This window comes from Eriocheir sinensis, chromosome 5 (assembly GCF_024679095.1).
Source record: "Eriocheir sinensis breed Jianghai 21 chromosome 5, ASM2467909v1, whole genome shotgun sequence".
NCBI classification, from domain to species: domain Eukaryota; kingdom Metazoa; phylum Arthropoda; class Malacostraca; order Decapoda; family Varunidae; genus Eriocheir; species Eriocheir sinensis.
In genome coordinates this window covers 7,900,481-7,926,021 of record NC_066513.1, presented here as the reverse complement: position 1 = coordinate 7,926,021, position 25,541 = coordinate 7,900,481, and the positions used below count along the sequence as shown (strand labels likewise).

Genomic DNA, 25,541 nt, shown 5'->3' with positions numbered 1-25,541 from the left:
GCATTATATGTCATCCAGCCATTCAGGTCAGGTCATGACCAGGTCGCGAAAGCTATTGGTTGAGCGGTCGGGAGAGAGGGGGGTGTCCGAAACGGGCTAACTTAAGTTATATAATAAACTTTTTTTTATATTGCAGTGTATACACATGTAGCTTTTCTAATAATTATCTCAAGTAATAAACGGAGTGTGTGTGTGTGTATGTGTGTGTGTGTGTGTGTGTGTGTGTGTGTGTGTGTGTGTGTGTGTGTGTGTTTTGCCATCTATTTGTATCAATTTGTATGTTAAACATTTTATTGTACTACATTGTAAGCGTATGAAACTCATATAATATTCAGCAAGTATATGGTAAAAAGGATGTGTATATTTCTATTCACTAATGAATGTAAAGATGAACAGCACTTTGAAGAAATACTTTTCAGTGTGTGTGTGTGTGTGTGTGTGTGTGTGTGTGTGTGTGTGTGTGTGTGTTTGTGTGTAGGGGTATTGGAGATGTCTTCGCGTTAATGTGTGAGGAAGGGAGACGGACAGATATATGGGTGCAGGTGTGTCTATCTGAGTAGGGGGATTAGCGGGGAGAGGTGGGTTGGAAGAGAGAGAGAGAGAGAGAGAGAGAGAGAGAGGAGCATTATATGTCATCCAGCCATTCAGGTCAGGTCATGACCAGGTCGCGAAAGCTATTGGTTGAGCGGTCGGGAGAGAGGGGGGTGTCCGAAACGGGCTAACTTCCTTGCCAAACCTGGAGGTTACACTTTTATCGTATCCGACTGCACCCACAACTCTCTGATAAGAGGTAGGAGGAGTTGTAGTGGTGTCACGGCGGTGTTTCCATAGTTACAACTGAGTCACGGTGGTGTTGTAGTGGTGTTACGGCGGTGTTTCCATAGTTGTAACGGAGTCACGCCGGTGTTGCAGGGGTGTCACGGCGGTGTTTCCATAGTTACAACTGAGTCACGGTGGTGTTGTAGTGGTGTTACGGCGGTGTTTCCATAGTTACAACTGAGTCACGGTGGTGTTGTAGTGGTGTTACGGCGGTGTTTCCATAGTTACAACTGAGTCACGGTGGTGTTGTAGTGGTGTCACGGCGGTGTTTCCATAGTTACAACTGAGTCACGGTGGTGTTGTAGTGGTGTTACGGCGGTGTTTCCATAGTTACAACTGAGTCACGGTGGTGTTGTAGTGGTGTCACGGCGGTGTTTCCATAGTTACAACTGAGTCACGGGGGTGTTGGAGGGGTGTCACGGCGGTGTTTCCATAGTTACAACTGAGTCACGGTGGTGTTGTAGTGGTGTCACGGCGGTGTTTCCATAGTTACAACTGAGTCACGGTGGTGTTGTAGTGGTGTCACGGCGGTGTTTCCATAGTTACAACTGAGTCACGGTGGTGTTGTAGTGGTGTTACGGCGGTGTTTCCATAGTTGTAACGGAGTCACGCCGGTGTTGCAGGGGTGTCACGGCGGTGTTTCCACAGTTGCAGCAGAGTCACCCCGGTGTTACAACGCGTTTTCCTCCACCATCATGGAAACACCGCTGCAACACCGCTGTGACAGCGTGGTGTACGAGGAAACTCCGTGGTGACTCCGTTGTAACTCCGCTGTGACTCCGCCGTGACACGGGCCCACGGAAACACCGGCGTGACTCCGCTGTGACTTTTTTGGACAGTTCAAAAAAGTTTCCATCAAGACGCTACTCGTGGAAACAATGGAAACACCGGCGTGACTCCGGCGTGACTCATGGAAACACCGTTGTGACTTGGGAGGAAACACCGCTGTAACACCGCTGCAACTAGTTGCACTGGGGTCACGGTGGAGTTTCCATCAAAAGTTTCCAATGTGGGAAGGCCCCTTTAGGAGTCCTAGTGAGCGCTGACCTCCGTCCCACGGCTCAACGCATTCAGGCTAAAAATCGGGCAAACAGAGTACTTGGTTTCATCTCAAGGAGCGTAAGCAATAGGAGTGCTGAAGTCATCCTCAAACTTTACTTAGGACTAGTTAGACCTCATCTCGATTATGCAGTTCAGTTCTGGTCCCCCTACTATAGAATGGATATCAAGATGTTAGAATCTGTACAGAGGAGGATGACAATGATGATTCAGGGGGTGAGAAACTTGCCTTATGAAGACAGGCTGAAGCAGTTAAATCTACACTCTCTAGAAAAGCGAAGGTTGCGAGGAGACTTGATCGAAGTCTGTAAATGGATGAAGGGCTTTAATAAAGGGGATGTCAATAAGATTTTGATAGTAAAAGAGCCAGGTAGGACGCGTAGCAATGGTTTTAAGTCAGACAAATTCAGATTTAACAAAGACACAGGCAAGAATTGGTTCACCAATAGAGTGGTGGACGAATGGAACAGGCTTGGGAGCCGTGTTGTGGGTGCCAATACCGTACATACATTAAAAAAGAGGTTAGATAAAGCCATGGATGGTGAGGTAAGGTGGGGTTGAGTGTACAGGAGCTGCCTTGTATAGGCCAACCGGCCTCTTGCAGACTCCTTACGTTCTTATGTTCTTCTTATGTTAACATTTACTTCGTTAACTAGATCAGCTGTCATTGAAAATATAAGATCAAGTATATTATTTTCCCGAATTGGTTCCTGAACCTGTTGATGTACATCACTTTCTAATAAATTTGTGAACAGATCTAGCACTGTATGAGAGTTCAACAGTTCGCTCCATCATTTCACTGGCAAGTTAAAGTCACCCAGAATTACTGCCTCGCAACTGCTACTTGTTTCTAATATTTATTCACATAATGCGTGGTCGATATCAAGAGTCTGCCCTGGCGGTCTATAGATTAGTTCAACTACCATTTTACAAAACTTATTTTTAATTTCAATGAAGACCGTGTCCACATTGGTTATAAAATCTGTTTTCACGGATACTGGTTGGAGAGAGTTGTGGATATATAAGATAACGCCTCCACCCTGTCTGTTCTCTCCTTCATGACTAAAAATGGTATAACCCGGTAATCTATATTCCGAAATGAAATCTCTATTTGAAGTGTCTATCCAAGATTCTGTGACTCCGATGATGTTATAATGATTTGTAGCTGCGAGTGCTTTAAAGTCTTCAAATTTGTTACGTAGGAAGACGGAGTCTTACGAAATTCGCTCTCTGATATCTGGCACATTTTCTTTACTAGCAGTTACTTTACTTTCTTTCATGTTCAAGCTTTAATGTGATTCGAGTCGGGGGGTTGCGCGGATTGAGTGCTCCCTCACGGAGGAGCTGCTGGTGTTCTCACCTTGGCGTTTTTTTACTTTCAAAGAGCCACTTGGTCACAGAGCAGCCTCCCGAAACGGGCTGCTGCAACAGGGTTTAAGTGGATGCCATCGGCAAGGAACAAGTCCGAAACGTAGTAAAAAAATTGTGCCACAAGTTAGCGAACTGGACGTGTTCTTGTGAGCAAAGGGACTGAAGTATGTTGTTCGTGCTGAAGGCCTTACTGTAAAAGTTATATTCGGCACCTAGGATTCAAAGAGCAGCAACAAAGCTTGTTCCAGGACTAAGAGATTTAACATATGAAGAGAGATTGAATCAGTTGAACCTACCAACACTGGAACATAGGGGAGGAAGAGGAGATCTGATTACAGTATATAGGTTGCTGATCGGGATGAAAAAGGGGTCAAAGAAGATAATAGTATGAAATACAACAGAATCAAGAGCCTGCAGCGGCCTGGAAAAATTTGGTCCACGCAAAGACGATTCATGAATTTAAGGCCAATTTGGATTATAGTAGATAAAGAGACAGACAGTACGAGCGTAGCTTTCTACCCCGTATAAAACAAATATAACTAAACACAACTAGGTAAATATATACTAACCTTGATGGTGTATGAAGTGTTGCGTTGAAGGTGGTTTATAAGAAATCTTTTCTGTAGTCCCACCGTTAGGTGTTTCCATCCTGTGGCCTCTCCTTGTACTCCCCAGGACACTATGAAGGACTCAAGCTCTTCATTAAGGGGGCTATCCATTGGGTTATCCCAAGTCACCAGCAGGGAAGTCCCGTGTGCCTCTTCCATTCGCAGACTTGTCACTTTCCCAGGTTCTGCAGATGAGGCATAATAGGAGTCACCTTTCCTCTGCATTGTTAGATGAATGCGCTGAGTCATAATGAGCACCTTGCTCTAATGCTAATGGTTAGAATAGACGTCCGCCGCTACAAGCTGACAATTTTTAGTCATCACCGAGTGGTCGAAGACTACTTACATGCTGCCCTGAAGACCATCTATCATCCCGGACTCTAGATTATTCTAAATGAGGATCAGAGATGAACTCCGAGGACCAGTATGAGCCTAGCAAGATGGCACCACTATAAAGACTGGCTTGCACCATAAAAGGCTGTGGCCGACCATCAGGCTCCAGAATGAAAGCCTACCATCGCCAAAGGCCGTAAATGAAAATAATAAAATAAATGGTGTGTCTTGGTCTTTGCTTGGGAGTCAGTTACCTTAGGTTTGCTTAGGTCAGGTTTGTGTGTGTATGCGTGTGTGCACATACATAATTTAACCTATCCAAACTCACTCCAAAACCAACACCAAGACCTGGGCCAAAGTGTCCCGTCCATCCTTGTATCCATTCTAGCACTTGCCTCTAACCCACGTCTTTAGCCTACGACCATTTCCTTTAATTTGGATTGAGGAACAGTACCAACGTTCAAAACTGTACACACACACACACACACACACAAGACAACTACTACTGCCAGAAGAATGCACGAAGAGGGGAAGCAAGGAAAGGAAGGGTTTCTTACCTCCCAGCGTGGTGGCGATGATTTCAGACTCAGCACCGAGCTGATACACGTCTTCGGTCTTTCCTCGAATCTGAATACGACAGAAGCATGTTAGCACACACACACACGCACATATGCACCTCACCCACCCACACACACATACAGACGTACAAACAGACAGTCTTGGGCAGTCTTGGAGAGCGGCCCAACATACTAGACCTCTTCCTTACCTCTACCCTTCTGCTTACTCTGTCAAACTGTTCTCTCCGTTGGGCTCCTCCGATCACAACCTTATTTATGTATCCTGCCCTATCGCTCCTGTACACCCTCTGGACCCACCGAAGAGGAGATGCTTCTGGCATTTTGCTTCACATCAGTGGGACGACCTGAGGAATGACTTTTCCGATTTTCCGTGGAATGATTACTGCTTCCAGGAGCGAGACCCCTCTGTGTGTGCCCAGCACATCACAAAGGTGATTGTCACTGGAATGGAGGCATACATACCACGTACTTTCTCTACTCCTCATGCTTAAAAGTCTTGGTTTAATCACGCTTGTTCTCGTGCTTTCAAAGATAGAGAGGCAGCTTACAAAAGGTACCAGAGCCTTCGCACTCCTACTAACCATGATCTTTACATTCCTGCCTGGAATCGTGCCAAATCTATTCTCCGACTTACCAAAAACTCCCTTATAAATAGAAAATGCCAAAACCTTGCTTTTTCTAATTCTTCCCGGGACTTATGGCATCTAGCCAAACACATCTCATCCAACTTCACTTCTTTATCTTTCCCTCCCCTCCTTAGTCCTGACGGCAGCACCGCCGTCTTATCTATCTCTAAGGCTGAACTCTTCTCTCAAACTTTCTGTAAAAACTAAACTCTGGATGATTCTGGGCATATTCCTCCTACTCGTCCCCTCTCTGACTCCTTTATGCCTGTTATTAAGATTCTTCCAAATGATGTTTTCTATGCCCTCTCTAGCCTCAACTCTCAGAAGGCTTATGGACCTGATGGAGTGCCTCCTTTTGTCCTTAAAACTGTGCTTCCGGGCTGACACCCTGCCTGGTCAAACTCTTTCGTCTCAGCCTGTCAACATCTACCTTTCCTTCCTGCCGGAAGTATGCCTTCATACAGCCTGTGCCTAAGAAGGGTGACCGTTCCAATCCCTCAAACTACCGTCCTATAGCTTTACTTTCTTGTCTATCTAAAGCTTTTGAATCAATCCTTAACCGAAAGATTCGAAAGCACCTTTCCACTTCTGACCTTCTATCTGATCGCAAGTATGGGTTCCACAAGGGGCGTTCTGCTGGTGATCTCCTTGCCTTCCTAACTGATTCTTGGTCATCCTCTCTTAGCCGTTTCGGTGAAACCTTTGCTATTGCGCTGGACATATCAAAAGCCTTTGATAGGGTCTGGCACAAATCTTTGCTTTCCAAACTACCCTCCTACGGTTTCTATCCTTCTCTCTGTACCTTTATCTCCAGTTTCCTTTCTGACCGTTCTATTTCTGCTGTGGTAGACGGTCACTGTTCTTCCCCTAAACCTATTAACAGTGGTGTCCCGCAGTGCTCTGTCCTATCTCCCACTCTCTTTCTGTTGTTCATTAATGATCTTCTTTCCAAAACGAACTGTCCTATCCATTCTTACGCCGATGACTCCACTCTGCATTACTCAACTTCTTTTAATAGAAGACCCACTCAACAGGAACTAAACGATTCCAGGCTGGAGGCTGCAGAACGCTTAGCCTCAGACCTTACTATTATTTCCGATTGGGGCAAGAAGAACCTGGTGTCCTTCAACGCCTCAAAAACACAGTTTCTCCACCTATCCACTCGACACAATCTTCCAGATATCTATCCCCTATTCTTCGACAACACTCAGCTATCACCTTCTTCAACATTAAACATCCTCAGTCTATCCTTAACTCAAAATCTCAACTGGAAACTTCATATCTCTTCTCTTACTAAGTCAGCTTCCTCTAGGCTTGGCGTTCTGTACCGTCTCCGCCAGTTCTTCTCCCCTGCACAGATACTTTCCATTTATAAGGGCCTTTTCCGCCCTTGTATGGAGTATGCACCTCACGTGTTGGGGGCGGGGGGGCTTCATTCACACAGCTCTCCTAGACAGAGTGGAGTCTAAGGTCGGTATTATAAGACTCCTCTTACTGATAGTCTTCTATCTCTTAAATTCCGCCTCTCTTTTTATCTTCTATCTATATGTTCACGCTGACTGCTCTTCTGAACGTGCTAACTGCAAGCCTCCCCCCCTCCCGCGGCCCCGCTGCACACGACTTTCTACTCATGCTTATCCCTATACTGTCCAAACCCCTTATGCAAGAGTTAACCAGCATCTCCATTCTTTCATCCCCTTCACTGGTAAACTCTGGAACAGCCTTCCTTCTTCTGTATTTCCTCCTGCCTATGAGTTACCCTCTTTCAAGAAGAGTGTATCAAGACGCCTCTCCACCCGAAATTGACCTCTCTTTTGGCTACTCTTTACTTTTATCTTTTATAGGAGCGGCGAGTAGCGGGCTTTTTTGGGGTACTCTTATTGTCATTGAGCCGTGTCCTTTGATGTAAAAAAAAAAAATGGGATCAACGCCTGCCCTCACTCGATCGTAGAGGCTTTTCGTTTTCGGACCTTTATAATCCCCTGATTAGGCTGCGCCCAAACTTATACCACTGTCATTTGCACAAGGGAAATAATTTCATCACTTCACTGTTTCGTTTTTGTATTTGATTTGTGTTTTTCTTTCTCCTTTGTCCCAAGAGGTTTTGCCCTTCCCGAACACTATAATCCCCTGATCGGGCTGCGCCTAAACTTCCCCTACTGTCATCTGTACGCGGGAAATCATTTTATCATTTCCATGTTATTTTTTTTTTTGTATTTGTATTAGATATGTATTTGTATATTTTGTAAATAGATATTTCCTTGTTTTATATGTACGAGTATGTTTTGTAGAATCCCCACTGATCAAAAACAAGAATGTACAACCAAAGTAGCGGCATACATATATGTTAAGAGTGATTAATGATTGACATTATCTCTGAAATGTTCTGAACATTCGCACAGTGAAACACACACACACACACACACACACACATATATATATATATATATATATATATATATATATATATATATATATATATATATATATATATATATATATATATATATATATATATATATATATATATATATATATATATATATATATATATATATATATATATATATATATATATATATATATATATATATATATATATATATATATATATATATATATATATATATATATATATATATATATATATATATATATATATATATATATATATATATATATATATATATATATATATATATATGTATATATATATATTATATATATATATACATATATATATATATATATATATATATATATATATATATATATATATTGGTGAAGGTGAGCAGGGAAAATCAAGGGTCAAATCAGAAGTTTATTCCTGACTAGTTTCGCTTGGTACAGCTTCTCCAGAGGAATGAATACACCAGTGAAAGCATGCTATATTTATACACAAAGACAAATCCCTAACTGGTCACTTCCTAGGCTTCCTCCTCGGTGGTCAGGTCGGGTCATGTGGACCTCGCTTGGGTGAGTGAGGTCTAGGGGGTGGTGGTACCCGTTGGTGGTCCGCCCCTTTAATCGCCTGCCTTGCCGTGACTGCCGCTGTGATCCTTGCCCATTTTATATCACCTGTTCTCTGGTTAATATTTTCATTCACTGATATATGTAGCGCTTCCAGTACCTTCCTCCGTAGTTTGCTTATTCCTTTCTCCAAAATCACCGCCCCTTCCCAATTAGGTAAATGCTCCCTCTCGTCAATATGGTTCACTAGTGCGCTCGTGTGACGGTGGTGACGAACGTCTGCTTTATGTTCTCTTATCCTTTTGCCCATTAAGGAAAGCACGGAACATTATGCAGAGGGGAGAGACTGAGAAAAAGTCAAAAGGAAACGGTTACATAGTGGTCCCCGATTCGAAACTAGCACGGGCTCTCACCACCGCGCTACGTCCAACAGGTACTGTGGTGGTGTGTGACAGTGGGAAAAAGATCGGTGAATTAGTGACATCTAAGAGGAATGACCGTGATAATGAAGATAGTGTTGTGTACAGAATACCTTGTAATGGTTACGACACATACAGAGGCCTGGGCAAAAGGATAAGAGAACATAAAGCAGACGTTCGTCACCACCGTCACACGAGCGCACTAGTGAACCATATTGACGAGAGGGGGCATTTACCTAATTGGGAAGGGGCGGTGATTTTGGAGAAAGGAATAAGCAAACTACGGAGGAAGGTACTGGAAGCGCTACATATATCAGTGAATGAAAATATTAACCAGAGAACAGGTGATATAAAATGGGCAAGGATCACAGCGGCAGTCAGGGCAAGGCAGGCGATTAAAGGGGCGGACCACCAACGGGTACCACCACACCCTAGACCTCACTCACCCAAGCGAGGTCCACATGACCCGACCTGACCACCGAGGAGGAAGCCTAGGAAGTTTCCAGTTAGGGATTTGTCTTTGTGTATAAATATAGCATGCTTTCACTGGTGTATTCATTCCTCTGGAGAAGCTGTACCAAGCGAAACTAATCAGGAATAAACTTCTGATTTGACCCTTGATTTTCCCTACTCTTCTTCACCAACTTGTCAAAATCTCTCTCTCTCTCTCTCTCTCTCTCTCTCTCTCTCTCTCTCTCTCTCTCTCTCTCTCTCTCTCTCTCTCTCTCTCTCTATATATATATATATATATATATATATATATATATATATATATAAAGACACATATGAAACATGGAAACATGGAAATGCAGGCAACAGAAAACCTATTGGCTCATTACAAGGTTGCCCGCTTTGGTGAATTAATCTGCTCGACAGCCACTTGGGGCTTGGAGCAGATGAACGCATCTCGATGTTCAGTTTACTCCTGACGCAACGAAATGACGGTCGATTCGATATTTGAAGGAGTTGATAGTATTCCCATTTACTACTTCTGAAGGAAAATTATTAAAGTGGCGGATGACTCCTTCCATTGCCTGTGTAACATCGACTCGACTGAAAGGGTAAACTGTTATTTCTAGTTCTTGAGTTGGTTTGCAGTTCAAAGAATTTGGAGTAATCGACGTTATTGAACTTTTTTTCAGGTACTTGAAGACTTGAATCATATCCACTTGTAGGCGTCTTTTATCCAGTGTAAAGTGATTGAGTCGCTGGAGTCGTTCCTAGTACGGTTTAGCCCTTAAGATTGGAATCATATTCGTGGCGCACCGTTGAATCCTTTCCAGTAAATCAATGTATTTTCTGTAATTAGGAGACCAGAACTGTACCGAACTGTACTCGAGATGTGGTCTTACCATGGAATCATACAGAGATAGCATCACATCTGGTGTTTTATACTTGAAGTTCCTCGCTATGAACCCGAGCATAGTGTTGGCTTTGTTATATACTTTTTTACAGTGATTCGCGTGTTTCAGGTCACTGCTGATAGTGACCCCAAGATCCTTTTCTTGATGCATCGCCTGCAGAGGTTTCCCATTCATGATGTATGTGTGGTTACTATTTCTGGACCCTATGTGCATGCCTTTGTATTTGTCAACATTAAAGGACATTTGCCATTTTTCCGACCATTCGATAATGTGATTGAGGTCTTTCTGGATGATTTCGAGGTCGGTCTCTGTGAGGGCCTTTCCACCCACCTTGGTGTCATCAGCAAATTTCGATATTGTGGATTTCAGTCCTGAGTCAAGGTCGTTGATATATATGATAAAGAGAATGGGTCCCAGCACCGACCCTTGAGGCACTCCACGAGTGACTGGAAGCCAATCGGAAGGCTGTCCGTTGAGGAGCACTCGCTGTTTTCTGTCGGTGAGCCAATCTCTTGTCCACTCAATCAAATTGGCTCCAATGCCCGCCGAGTGCAGTTTCTTAAGGAGTCGCTCGTGCAGTACCTTGTCGAAGGCTTTCTGAAAGTCCAGGTATATAACATCAATGGGGATGTGGTCATCCCAGTTCTTATATATACCTTGGAAGACATCCAATAAATTCGTTAAGCAGGAGCGCTTGTTTCTGAAGCCATGCTGGGTGTCGGAGATTATATTATTGTCTTCTAAAAACTTGACAAGTTTGTCTCTGATAATCTTCTCGAGTATTTTTCCTGACAATGATGTCAAACATAAGGGACCTGTAATTTAATGCAACGCTTTTGTCCCCTTTTTTTTATAAATCGGTGTTACATTCGCTATCTTCCAGTCTTCTGGGACCTTATTCAGTTAAACTGACTGGTTTAATATGTTAGTGAGTGGCTGAAGTATTTGCTATTTAGACTTTTAATAAACGCAGGGACAAGTTGTCGGGTCCCGTTGACTTGTTCGTGTCGAGTTTGTTCAAGTACTTTTTCACTTCTTGGTCGCATATTGAGTCAATTTCCTGGGGCGTGATCCCGCTCGGAGTGTCAAGGCCCCGGGAATGGTTTCGATGTCCTTGACTGTGAATACGGATGCGAAGTTACCGTTGAGGATTCTGGCCATCTGTTTACTATCCTGAGTTACAGATCCGGTCTCGTCTGTCAGGGGACCAATACTGGATTTCACTTTCTTTTTCGATCTGATGTATGTGAAGAATTTTTTGGAGTTGGTTTTGATGTCGCGCCCTATTTGTTTTTCATAGATGCGTTTACTACTCCGAATAAGGGTACGACAAGCTCTGAGGCTGGTGTGGTACTGAGTACGGTCTTCGGCCTTTTTTTAAGTTTGCTGCCCTTTTTATTTCTCTGGTCATCCACGGTGGATCTACGGTACCATTTACACGCCTGGATTTTATAGGCACTGTAGCCTTCTCTACCCCCAACAGCTTATCTTTGAAGGCGTTCCACGCGTTTTCGATTGTATTGTCGGTGAGGTTAAATTGGTCCCAGTTCGCAGCGAGAAGCAGCTCACGGGATAAGTTGAAGTTTGCTTTTTTGTAGTCTGGTATCATTGACGGATTATTTACGAGTTTGCGACTTATGAAGTTATTTTGATATTAAAACGGATTAAGTGGTGATCCCGACCATTAATTTTCTCACCAACTTCACAATCGCGAATGAGGTCGGGGTCGGTTACTAATACCAGATCCAGCAGATTGTTTTCTCTTGTCGGTTGAGTTACAACTTGAGTGAAGAACGAATCCTCCACCACTTTTATAAGCCTGTTACCCTCTTGATATACAGTCACCAGTCAGTGTTTGGGCAATTTAAGTCCCCAATTATTAATGCTTACTTTCTTTGTGTTAGAGAGTGAATCTCTTCGTATAGGGCAGTGTCGTCGGCTGCCTGTTGTTTTGGAGGCCTGTATACGGTTGCAAGTGTTAGTTTCTTTTATTTGCGGTTATATCCACATAGACAGAATCGTATTTTTGTGCGTCCTGTTTGTCTATTTTTATGGCAGGGAGCGTACTTTTTACGTAACAAATTACTCCTCTTCCTTTCTTGTGCTTTCTATTTTTGTGGAAGTTTTCATACCCAGGGAATGACAATTCTGATATCAGATGTGCAGAATTAGCCCAAGTCTATGTGATGGCTACCACATCTGGTTTCTTTGTTGCAATATACGCCCCAATTTCGTCCTTTTTGGGTACTAAACTTCGTGCATTTGTGTACAAAACAGAAATGTGACTACTGTTTTGACTGCGACTAGTGATGTCAGTTCGCTTGTCGGGGGCGTCGTTGGTTACATAGTTTCTTATAAGCCGCACCGACGCCACGGGTTGGTTGATCAAGGACTACCTTTGCCCCGCCCTGGCCTGCAGTTTTTTTTTAATAGCTTTTCGAAAAGTTTTCAACTGCCTTGTTCAGGAGCCTTCCCAGCCGCGCCGAACCATCCTCACCATCCTCGTTCAGGTGGAGGCCATCATCGTGAAATAGGTATGAGCGCTCATTGAAGTGCTGCCAGGCGTTTGTGAACGCTACGCCTTCATCGTTACATAACTGTTGTAGACTTTTGTTGACGCCGTTCGCTTTACTGTTAAATCCGGCGAATGCATTGACTCTCGGTACAATCCCAGAGACGATGATGTGAGGGGACTTTGTCCTGTATTTCCGAATGAGTTGACGGTATTTTGACAGCAGGTCCTGAGATCGAGTTGACTGAACGTCGTTAGTTCCCGCATGGATCAGATACACTGCGTCTTTCTTCGCGCTTACTGAAACAGCATTGACAGCTGATTCATTATCGTCCAGTTTGACTCTTGGCATACAGTATCGCCTCCGAGTCGCTGTTTTACGGCTGCAAAACTCCCAAATTTGGTCCCTCATCAGACTGTCGCCTACTAGGTTGACCCTAGCAGTCAGTTTGTCCATGCCAGGAAATAACGTCCGGAGGCTGATTCACACTATACGTAAAGTGACCGGCACGGAACGTACCGTTCCGGACCGACAAAATATTCTTCAATGGGAAACCCATTGTTGTGTTCACACTGCTACGGACCGGCACGTCTCCGGCGCGGACCGTCACCAGCACTTGCCGGTTGGGATTGTCGGCGAGAATATTTTGCAGGTCCGTGCCGGTACGGAACGGTCCGTAGTCGGTCAGTGTTGGATAGTGTGAACACGCTTCCGTCATCGACCTGCACCTGCACAGCAGACAGGCGTAGCCTCGGGGAGCGTAGCACCTCATTCATGTTCTCTCTCTCTCTCTCTCTCTCTCTCTCTCTCTCTCTCTCTCTCTCTCTCTCTCTCTCTCTCTCTCTCGCTGTTATTGCCTCCCTAAATTATGTGTTTCTTTTAGTGATAGTGTCATCATGTAGATTTAGCAACTCTTGAAACTGATGTCTGGACAGCCTGAAATACTGATGGAACTTTTGTTCGTCGTCCATCAGTTCTTTGTACAGTGTTGCATATATTATCCTTTTTTTGTTTTGATTTATGTACCCAAAGTCTTTTGTTTTTCTTTTGGAGATTTTCATTTTCCCCTTCTTCCATAAGAAGTGCTATCACTGCCAAGTCATTGTCACAAATATTCTCAAACATGGTTAGCATAGCTGAGAAATGTCCGGGCTGAAGGACAGGATCGTACTGCTGAGAAAGAGACGGTGTGAGCACGGTGTTGCCGGCCCATGACGGTCCCGTGCAGGTCCGGGTCATTTACGTGTTGGTGTAGTGTGAATACACATGTTGGTGCCGGTCAGTTACGGCCCCGTTAAGGCACGGTCACGCGCCGTAAACGTGCTGGTGAAGTGTGAATCGGCCTTGGTTCGTACAAATGACACCTGGGAGAATGGTTTTGTGAGTTTCTATGAAAGGGCGTGAGGTACAAGAGGGAGCGTGAGCGCGGGTGGGTTTGGAATTGGTGGCAGCGAAAGTAGTAGGTGGTTGGGGAAGTGTGGATGATGAGGTGTGGAAGGAGGCGTTCGATGAGGTATAAGAAGTGGAGGAGGAGGTGGAGGTCGTGCTGAAGGTGGAAGGGGAAGATGGAGTGGTGGGGGTGAGGCTAGGAGAGGTGTTGGAGGATGAAGGAACGGAGAGGGTAGGGAGCAGAAGAGGGAAGGGGGAGTGTTGAAGTCTACTTGTGAGCAGATAGGAAGGGAGGTGGATGGGGTAGGGAGGGAGGTGGATGGGGTAGGAAGGGAGATGGAAGGAGTATGGAGGGCGGAGGCGAGTACAGGCTCTGAAGCGATAGGGCAGGAGGAGGCGGCAGGAAGGAGCGGGAAGGAGGAAGAGGCATGAGGGTGGGAGGAGGTGAAAGCTTGGAGATGAGAGGGGGAAGAGGAGAAGGAGGTATGTGATTGGCTCAGAATTTCAGAATACGTGGTTGAGGACTCATGATGAGAAGGCGTATAAAGTGCGGGATACAATTTCCCATAACAAGGCATTTGAGCGTTTCAAGTCCTCGTTCGTCGAGTCGCTACAGTGAGGCTCTTAGAAGAGTTACGTCAAAGGGCGGGGTTCCTGTGGTGTGCCAAGGCGGCGGGTTGGAGGCATTTGGCGGTCCAGGGCTATTGCATTACACTGCAGGTTGGCAGATTATTGCAAAGCCAATGGATGGACATTTGTCGACACCTGGGACCGTTTCTTTGGCAAGAACCACCTATACCAGGGGGACGGGGTTCACCTTTCATGGGAGGGGGTACAGATCTTGTCTAATGCCCTTGAACATGGATTGTGGGCGCTGCAGGGTTTTTTAGGGTAAGTATGAAGGGGCCTAAGATGGCAATACCAAGTGGGAGCACTAAATGTAGTAATAATAATAATAGCGGCTGCAGGGTAAGGCAAGGGGTAGGTCTAAATGTGTACTATACAAACAGTAGAAGTATTAGGAATAAGATAGATTTATTGAGGGGAAAGGCGTGCGTAGAGAAATTTGATATGATAGCGATCACAGAGTCATGGATAAACACTGCAGACAGACACTTTCTCCCAGAATTATAGATTGAAGGGTATAAGTTACTCCACCAAGATCGAATAGGCAGGAAGGGGGGTGGGGTCGCACTCTTCGTCAGGGACAATCTTAAGTGTGTCATTAACAACTCAATCAAGGTAGATAGCAATACAGAATCCCTTTGGATAGAAACAATAGGTAGGAAGGAGAAGCTTGTCATCAGAGTACTTTACAGACCCCCCAACCTTACCAGGGACAGTAGCCAACCCCTTTTACAAGAAATTAGTAGGGTGTCAAGATATAGAAAAGTGTGTGTAATTGGGGATTTCAATTATAGGAACATAGAGTGGGATACTTTATCCGGAGACCAAGAGGCACAGGATTTGTTAGATGTGATACAGGATAGTTTCCTTAAGCAGTTAATTAGAACACCAACAAGGGAAAAAAATATTTTGGATTTGTTGTTAACTAATAGAGAGGGCATAATAAGCAACATTGAGGTTGGGGATTCATTAGGTAACAGTGATCATAAGGAAATTAGATTTATTATCAAATGGGAGGATAGAGTCAGCAGTAACAACACATTAATACCTGACTTCAGGAAGGCGGACTACGAAGGATTAAAAAAAGCAGCTGCAAAGGCTTAGGGGAGTAAGAACAAAGGTAGGTCAGGACCCAGAGCAGGGAGGGTCGTTAATTTCTGATGATGTCACTAGTCAGGTCAGTAGCTTGGAGGGTGAGTACAATAGTCTGGTCAGGGGAATTAAACTAGGACAGAAACAGTTTATACCTCACAGGGAAGTCAGGTCAACAGGTAATTACCCGCGATGGATGACAGACAGGCTAAAAACTGAAATAAGAAGGAAAAGAGAAGCTGCCTAGTACAGGCCTACCGGCCTCTTGTAGACTCCTGCGTTCTCATGTTCTTATATGTTAGAATCAAAAGGGGGGAAACTCACCTAAGGGATAGTTACAACGATTTAGCTAGAACAGTAAAAAAGAACACGCGTATGGCAAAACGTAATTATGAGATTAGAATTGCCAGGGAAGCAAAAAACAATCCAAAGGGCTTCTTTCAGTTTTATAAGCCCAAGGTCAGGGATAGGATAGGGCCACTTAAGTCAGGAGAAGCACCGATTGATAGAGATGAGGAAATGAGCGAGGCGTTAAACAGATATTTCTTAACTGTATTTATCAAAGAAAGATTAGATGATATACCCCAGGGAGAACAGATCTACCTTGGAGAAGAGGTAGAAGGATTAACCGACATCAACATGAGTAGGAAGCTCGTGATTAGATAGATAGAAAGACTTAAAGTCACCAAGGCGCCAGGGCAAGATGAACTTTCCCCCAGGGTAATAAAGGAATGTGAAACTGAAATAAGTGGGCAGTTAACAGAAGTATTTAGGAAGTCACTAGACACAGGGGTGGTGCCTGTTTCATGGAGGCAGGCACACGTTATTCCAATATTTAAGAAGGGTGACAAATCTTCTATGGAAAACTATAGGCCGATTAGTTTGACGTCAGTTATAGGTAAAATTATTGAGTCAATAATAGCTGATAGTATTAGGGACCATATTGACAGACATAATTTAATTCACGACTAACAGCATGGGTTTATTAAAGGTAAGTCGTGCCTCACTAATCTTTTATCCTTTGACAATAGAGTATACGAGGCAGCTGACAATGATGAGAGCTATGATGTAGTTTATCTTGATTTTAGTAAGGCCTTCGATAAGGTACCTCACCAGAGACTGTTGAATAAAGTCAGGGCTCATGGGATAAGAGGGAAGGTATTTGATTGGATTAAGGCGTGGATTAGCGACAGCAATGGGGTAATGTTACCAGTGGGGTTCCTCAAGGTTCAGTTTTAGGCCCGCTTTTATTCATTATCTACATCAATGGCATAGACAATGGGATAACTAGTGAGTAGTGACATAGGTAAATTTGCAGATGACACCAAAATAGGACGCAGTATTAGGACAGGGGAGGATGCTAGAGCACTACAGGAGGATCTCAATAAACTGTCAGCTTGGTCAGAGAAATGGCAGATGAATTTTAACATCACCAAGTGTAGCATACTTAGTGTAGGAACACGCAACCCATTACACGGGTATAATTTAGACTCCACAGCGATTGGCAGATCAGAGTGTGAAAGAGATTTGGGAGTGTTAGTGAACTCTGACCTAAAACTAAGGAAGCAATGTATTAGTGCGAGGAATAGGGCTAACAGGGTATTAGGCTTTATTAACAGGACGGTAACCAACAGGAGTGCAGAGGTCATCCTCAGACTCTATTTAGCGTTAGTTCGGCCACACTTAGATTATGCTGTCCAGTTTTGGTGCCCACGCTACAGAATCGACATCAACTTGCTAGAATCAGTTCAGAGGAGGATGACCAAGATGATTCAGGGGCTGAAGAACCTTCCATATCAAAATAGGCTGAAACATCTAAACTTTCATTCACTAGAAAGACGAAGAGTGCGGGGAGATCTGATAGAAGTATTCAAATGGGTCAAGGGTTTCAACAAAGGCGATATAAGTAAAGTAATGAGAATTAGCCAGCAGGATAGAACACGCAGTAATGGATTTAAATTAGAAAAATATAGATTTAGGAGAGATATAGGCAAGCATTGGTTTAGTAATAGGCTCAGCAATCACATGGTTAGTGCAGGGACGATAGTTTGTTTTAAGAGTAGACTGGATAACTACATGGACGAGGATGACAGGTGGCAGTGAGGTGTAAGGAGACAGGGTACTGGAGCGTACGCCCGTACCGAAGGTAAACGAGGATCAAGCCTCTACCTGTAACCCCTGAAACTACACCTCGCCCATCGTGAGTAGTGGGGGGATTCTGGAGCTGCCTTGTTCTAGGCTAAGTATTAGATTAAGTAATATTATTATTATTATTATTTATATAATTAAGTTAGTTAAACATCATATAATTATTAAGAATATCTTTATGTTCAATAATATTGTAAGAACCATCGGCTAAGTTCGCCGCCATATTTGTAATAATCTCGTCATGTGGCAGACCGCTCTCGCCTCTTGCTGGCCACACACCCACTGACGTCTGGCTGCTGTATTCCCTGCCTAATACAGTCTACATCCCTTGGCCAGCGTTTATCTTGTCCAGCAACCACAACACCTGGTGGCAGCGGTAAACTGTGGACCTTTGAGGAGCTTGTTCCTGCCCCAGTGGACTTAAAAAGAAGACTTTGTGTGGGGCCGCCACCTGAGCGCCCTGCTGCCCACACCGCGTGTCGCCATACTTGCTGCCGCCGCCCAGCCTGGACCGGCCCTGCCTGTGTTTGGTTTGCACTTTGCTGTCTAGCAGAATAGTATCGGGTTCTCATTGTATCCTGTGCTTAGGACCCTTCCTGCTTGTGTGCTGCCTGTGGCTGTGGTTGATATTTTGGCGTGCAAGATTTTCCAGCCTTCGTGGGACCCTGCTTCTCCCTCTGCTCCACGTGTGTCCGCTACCGCCTTGCAGTTTCCTCGAGCCTCGCTCTACCCTGCTACACTGCTACCCTGCTCCTGCTTTCTCCTGCTCCACGCGACAGTTGAGTTCTCAAGTGCTTTCCCTGTGTTTATTATTTTGTGCATGTGCCTGTTTATAATTTTGAACGGTTAAGATGGCCGCCGCGCTGTGCCTTGTGTGATGACGTCATTGCTTACTGCCTCTGTCATTGGCTGCCGTGTTTTGTGCGCTGTGATTGGCTCAAAGGCAGCGTCTCTTCCGTGACGTCACGGCCTCCTGCGTATGTGATTGGCTACAGCTGAGCTGCTTCGCGCCATTTCTGTATTCCGTCCCATTAATTTTTTTGTGCACATTTAACACAGTTTATTGTATACAGCAGTGATATTTATTCTTTTGTCACAATTACACACACATTCTTGTCCACCAGTGTACATTTTCCTTCCGTAAGTGATTTGTGTACTTTTTGGTGAAGAATCCCGTTTTCTTGTTCCCTTGCTGCCAGAAAATTTCAGGGGTAACTCAAGTAAATTTATGGCAAAGAAGAAAAAACATTTATATTTTACAAACATTATACAACCAGTATTGATTTCATTGTGTGAACACTTGACTCACTAGTGACTGCTTGTGCTGTTAGCATTATTATTTTCTTTCAGTGAGTCCACATTATCTTTCTTTTTGAAAGTGGTGTTCATCTATATATTTTTTTTTCTTCCCTTATTTGATGATTTATGATTATATGGCATTGATGTAACCCTTATCAATATTTTTTTCTGCCATTAACTATTATTATTATATGTCTTATTATGTATTAACTCTTCTGTGTTTTCTATGCTATTAAGATCTAATAACCTCTATTTTCCAGCTAATTTTTTCACCATGCCTGTCACTGATACTTCTGTTCCTACCTCTTCTACTAACACAATGACTACTACTACTTCTACTAACACAATGTCTACTACTACTTCTGTCTCTCCTTGCATTAAATTACTTCATCAGGATCCAGGTCTCCGCCGTTTCTCTGGCGAGGACCCTATGTATTCAGCATCCTCTTTATCCAACAAGCTGAAGATGCCATGCGCAACTCTAATGTAACTACTAATGCTGACAAAATATCCTTTGTACGCTCTCAGTTGACTCCTAACAGTCTTGCCTCTGATCTCATGCTGGCTTCTCACTTTCGTCCAGATCTTTTGAACTATGACTATGACAAGTTCAAGCTCCATTTTCTCAACATTTTTGGAGCCTGTCAGCGTGATGATTCATTGCAGTTCCCATTTCGTTTGGCTGAGTCCCTCACTACTCAGTTAGGTTCTGTGGGCCACCTTAGAGGTCAGGCCCGTGCCTCTGAAATAGCTGATGATGCTATCACGGCACTCAAAGATAAATGGGCTGTAAATGGTGCTGTCCCCTTAGATAAACTGAGAACAGTCTTGGAGGTTTTATTTTATGTCCAATATCTTACACCTGCAGAGAGACGTATGGCGTCCTCTCTCTAAAACCTGTTGACTCATTTTATGATTTTTCCACTAAACTTAGCAAAAATTGACTGAGTCCCTAAAGTTCCTCCTCCTTCTGCAGCTTCTGTTGCTCCGGTTTCGGCAAGGGCACCAGTATCCCTTCCTACTGCTTCACAGCAGCAGCCACAGCTCAAACGGTCTTCCGTACCTGCTCGTATTGCTCGAAGGACGGACACCTCGCGATTCTGCTTTCAAAAGAAGCGTGATGCTCGTGAAGGTTACAAGACAGCTGCTCCAACTGCTTCTCCTCCTAAGGATGTTTCTGCGGCTTCTAGCCCTACCAAGCAGCCTGTCACTTCTTCTAAGCCTGCTCCAGTAGCACAACAGTCGCAGACTTCGTTCCTTGAAGTATTGCGTTGTGCATGAGCATGGTAACCATACGACTGATGAGTGTTTCTCAATCTTGAGACTAAAGAATCAAAATTTTCCTCAGCGCCCCTCTCCGCATGCTCCGAGTTAAACTCATATTCTGTCCCATCAGTCATTGCTGCATGCTCGGGATCATTATTAACATTTTCATTTTCAGTAAATGGCATGCCTATTTCTTTGGGAGTTGACACAGGTGCCATGGTAAATTTACTTAGTTTTTCTGCTTTTCAAGTGCTTAATGCTCAATCTCCCTTGTCACTCCAGTCCTCAGATGTAACTCTCACTAGTGTTCAAGGCATTCCTCTTAAAGTAAATGGTCTTATCAATTTGCAAATTTGCCTTTCAGATGATTCAAATTCTTTTTCATACACATTTTATGTCACTGAGGACTTTGCACTTGAGTGTGATGGCATTTTAGGTTTAAATTCATTAATTTCTAACTCCCTTGATTTGTATCCCAGGCGCAGAGAGTTGTCTGTTAATGGATTTTTCCTTCAGGCAATGGATTCTCCCACTCCTCTTCTCAGTCGAGTTGTGCATCCAATGGATGTAGTCCCTGACACTTTTGTTCACGCTGTGCACGCTGTTTCGCAGTCGTCTGAGCAAGCGACACCTGTATGTGCTCCTGCGGCAGTATCCACGTCGGGTACTGTGGAATCGAAAAGTTCGGTTTCCACTCCATGCCAGGTGTCTGCTGTTCTTATTGGAGATCAGTATGTGGGCCCTACTAGTGCTGCACGATTGTCAGTACGATTGAAGGATGCCCCAGTTGGCAGTTCCGTACTGTCTCTTCCTGACACTGCTCGAGTTAAGCGGCTTGCCTTTGAAAGTACTCTGTGTACTGTGCGTGACGACCACATCACTGATGTCTTGGTCACAAATACTACAGGTTCTCCTGTACAATTGAAGGATGGTGTCCATCTTGGCAGTTTTGAAATTTGTGACGGGTTGTTTTCCCAGGATCCTCCGCATCTCATTGCCTCTGTTCAGTCTGTTCCAGCGCATCTTGAGTCTACTGACAGAGCGGCCACAATTCGTGAGATAGCTCCCTATGTAAAGGTTTTGGATTTCCCTGAGGTTAAGCCCAGTCTTCTTCCTCTTTTAGCCAAGTATAGGTCTGTTTTGCGTTGCCAGGTGAGTCGTTGGGTGCAAACGACATAGTCTCGCACAGTATTTTACTTCAAACAGACACACGCCCATCCTACACGCAAGCGTACTGTTTGCCTCATAGCCAAAAAGCTGTTGTTGAGGACATGATTCAAGGTATGCTCAAAGACAATATCATTCAAGAATCAAACTCACCGTGGAATTCGCCCATGTTCCTCGTAAAGAAAAAAGATGGATCTTTTCGTCCTGTGATTGACTTTCGTAAAGTTAACGAAGTCACTGTCCCTGATGTTTACCCACTGCCTGTTCTATCTGAACTTTGCAGTCCATTGGGAAGGGCAATTCAGTCTTTACTGAGCCTTGACTTAGTCTGGTTTTGGCAAATTCCACTTGCAACCCAGTCAAGAGAGATAACTGCTTTTTCTACGCCTTCAGGTCACTATGAATGGCTGAGATGTCCTATGGGTCTCCGTAATGCTCCCTTGACCTGCCAGCGTTTAGTAAACACCTTGTTTGCAGGTATTATTGGGAATGGCTTGTTTGTTTACCTGGACGACCTCATTCTTGTATCAAAGAACCTTGATAGTCATCTTGCTAAACTTGAAGTTGTCCTTCAGAAGCTGTCTCAAGCTGGCCTTACACTTAACATTCAGAAATGCAGTTTCCTCAAGTCTAGAATTCAATTTCTGGGTCATACTGTAGACAAAAATGGCATCCATACCATGGATTGCAAGATCAAAGCTGTCACAAATTTCCCTACACCTCAGACCACAGAAAATGTGCGTTCTTTTCTAGGGTTGGCCGGTTATTACCGTGCCTTTGTCAAAAATTTTGCATCCATTGCCTCTCCTCTGACTCGTCTCCTGAAGAAGGATGTCCCCTTTATGTGGCATGATGCACAGCAACATAGCTTTGATGTTTTGAAACATGCGCTTACTAATACGCCTGTTCTCACCTTCCCAGATTATGGCATGCCCTTCACCATGTGCACTGACGCATCGGCTCTTGGCATTGGTGCTGTCTTGATGCAGCAATTGGAAGGTCAACATCAACAGGTGATTGCGTATGCTAGCCGTGTCCTCTCACCGGCTGAAAGTAAATATTCAGTGACTCACCTTGAAGCTCTGGCTGTTGTGTGGGCACTTAAACATTTTCGGGAAATCATTGTTGGTTATAACATAACCATTTACACAGACCACACTGCCGTAACTCAACTTTTCCATGGTAAAGGTAAAAACCTTTCAGGCCGTCTTGCTCGTTGGTATTTAACTATTCAGAATTTAGTCCTACCATCAAGTACTTTCCAGGCAGAGCAAATGTTGCAGCAGACGCCCTTCTCGCAATATCCCTGTTTCTGCAGTTGCTCAGGTTCATAATTTTTCTGCTGAAGAGCTCTCCAAGGCTCAGCGCCAGGATTCCTTATGGAAGGCTGTCGTCTATGCTCTCGAATCGGGTGACGAGTCTGCCTTACCTGCGCTGCCTGTTCCTTTTTCTCAGTTTCTACTGGAGAATGGCCTTCTGTGTCGTGTCGTCACTCTGGGTGAGGACACTGTGAAACAACTGGTCATTCCTTCGACTGAGGTAGAGACTGCTCTCAAACTTGTCCATGACATGCCTCAGGCAGGTCATCCTGGACGTGACAGAACCTTAACTGCCGCTCGTCGTAAGTATTATTGGCCGACGATGCGGATTGACATAGAGCGATATGTAGCCCAGTGCACTTCTTGCGCTCAGTTCAAAGGCTCTACCAAGACTGCTCCTATATTAGAGTATCCCTTGCCTGATGCTCCATTCCACACTGTAGGCATTGATCTCTTACAGCTCCCACGCAGTCATCAAGGATCGGCGTACGTGCTCGTCTGTGTAGACCATTTCAGCCGTTTTGTCGTGTTGGTGCCTTTGCCGAACAAAGCTGCTCAGACTGTGGCCCATGCTCTTGTCTCTCATCTAATTTGTCCTTATACCACCCACATATCTTACTCTCAGATAATGGAACTGAATTTTCAAATCAGATACTCAAACAGATTTGTGACAAATTTAACATAAAGCAAACCTTCATTGCAGCTCATCACCCTGCCTCTAATGGTCTTGTTGAGAGGACTAATAAGAAAATTCTTGATGTCCTTCGCCACTTTGCAGGTGATTTTCATGATTCATGGGAAGATTGGCTTCCACATGTTGCTGCTAGTATTAATACTTCTCACTGTTCATCTACGGGGAAATCTCCATTTTTTGTTCTCTATGGGACTGATAAGCGTCTGCCCTATGATGTTTTGTTTGACTCCCCTAAACCTCTTTACAGTGATGATTATAATCAAGTGTTGCTCCATATGTTCCAGTCTATCCACCAGTCAGTACGTAAGAGACTTGCCGCTTCACGGGCTGAGATGATTCAGAAGCAACACCTCATTGCTACACCAGTCACCTTGACTGTGGGTGACCAAGTTATGAAGCGTTCCCCTGACCGTCAATGTAAACTTGCTCCTAAATTCATTGGCCCTTTTGTGATTACGGAACAGCTTCACGGCCATAAGTTTAAGATTCTGCATGTATTGTCAAAAGCAAGTGAAGTCGTGCATGCTGACAGGCTCAAAAAAGTTTGATGCCTTGTCTCCTTAGGCCTTTTTCTTCCTTTCTTTTTATAATTGTTGCTCGCCATGCTATGTTTGTGCTGGCTCTCCATTTTTTTTTTATTTTTCTTTTAACATTTTCCCTTATTTTCACACTGTGAGGGCACAGTGAGGTGTGGCCGAGCCATGTTCTAGGCTAAGTATTAGATTAAGTAATGTTATTATTATTATTATTATTTATATAATTAAGTTAGTTAAACATCATATAATTATTAAGAATATCTTTATGTTCAATAATATTGTAAGAACCATCGGCTAAGTTCGCCGCCATATTTGTAATAATCTCGTCATGTGGCAGACCGCTCTCGCTTCTTGCTGGCCACACACCCACTGACGTCTGGCTGCTGTATTCCCTGCCTAATACAGTCTACATCCCTTGACCAGCGTTTATCTTGTCCAGCAACCACAACAGCCTTGTGTAGGCCACTCGGCCGCTTGCAGTTTCCCAATGTTCGTATGTTCTTATGTCCTTATGTGAGCTGTTTGTATACGGAAGTCCAAGACACAATATCTACATTTAGACTGGCTGCTTTGGAAGTGTAGTGCGGCAAATTTCTGCGAACAATTACTGCAGTTGAAATATTTGGACGGCATGGTTAATTTGTTATTTACTAAAGAAAGAAACTTTGACAAACAAGTTGTATTTAGAATCGCGGTAGTAGTCCTTTATCTATTTTGTTTTTATTAGTTTATTTAGTTAATTATTTATGGGACTGTTGACGCTATACTACTTTTCTGACCAAGTAATTATTGAGTTGTGCGCAGTTTAGTCTGTTCTTGAAGCGAGTAAATTTCTGTGAGCGGGTGCTTTGTATGGGCTCAGGTGTTTTTCACGGGCAGGTGCAGCGGCGCGCGGAGACAAGTGGTTCAGCGGAAATTCCAACCTATACTCTCAGGGGAATGCTTCTCCTCGGCGTGGCTGGTTCTTTGTCTGTCTGTAAACACATACCTGGAACTAAGTTAGTATCGTGTGGCAGGCAGCAAGTGATAAGTTAAAGCAAGTTTGCCACTGTGTTCTGTAGATATGCTCAAGCAAATAACTACTAGGAAATAAATGCTACAATTATACAAAAAAATAACACTTATCCGCCCGATCGAGTAACTGGAGTTTGAAAAAACACAGCAAGTAGAAACGTCGGCTTGTGGAGTCGGTCGGTTACGGCACTATCAAAAGACCGATGGAATACGATAAACACGACGCGATTACAGCCAGGAGATGAAGCACAAGTATGCGAGCTAGGTCACAAGAGTGTGGGTCGCCGAGAGGTGGTATACACTTCCGTCCCCGTGAGAGGTCAGGCTGGA

General features: G+C 44.1%; 1 protein-coding gene across 32 annotated transcripts in view; it reads right to left on the bottom strand.

The window, feature by feature from the left end:
• The window catches only part of LOC126983884 (receptor-type tyrosine-protein phosphatase F-like), a 334,247-nt gene that overhangs the window by 150,322 nt on the left and 158,384 nt on the right, over positions 1-25,541 (bottom strand). For 28 of the 32 annotated variants that reach the window (XR_007736281.1, XR_007736311.1, XM_050837047.1 and 25 more), the window contains 2 exons: positions 4,748-4,817; positions 3,819-4,042 (listed from right to left, as the gene is read on the bottom strand). The exons of 3 other annotated variants lie outside the window; for them this stretch is intronic. Coding sequence is in view for 27 of the 29 variants with exons in the window: in XM_050837047.1 (XP_050693004.1) it covers positions 3,819-4,042; positions 4,748-4,817 (294 nt within the window). In the remaining 2 variants the exon portion in view is untranslated. The remainder of the gene's footprint in view (positions 1-3,818; positions 4,043-4,747; positions 4,818-25,541) is intronic. One more of the 32 variants, XM_050837154.1, reaches the window with a different exon arrangement.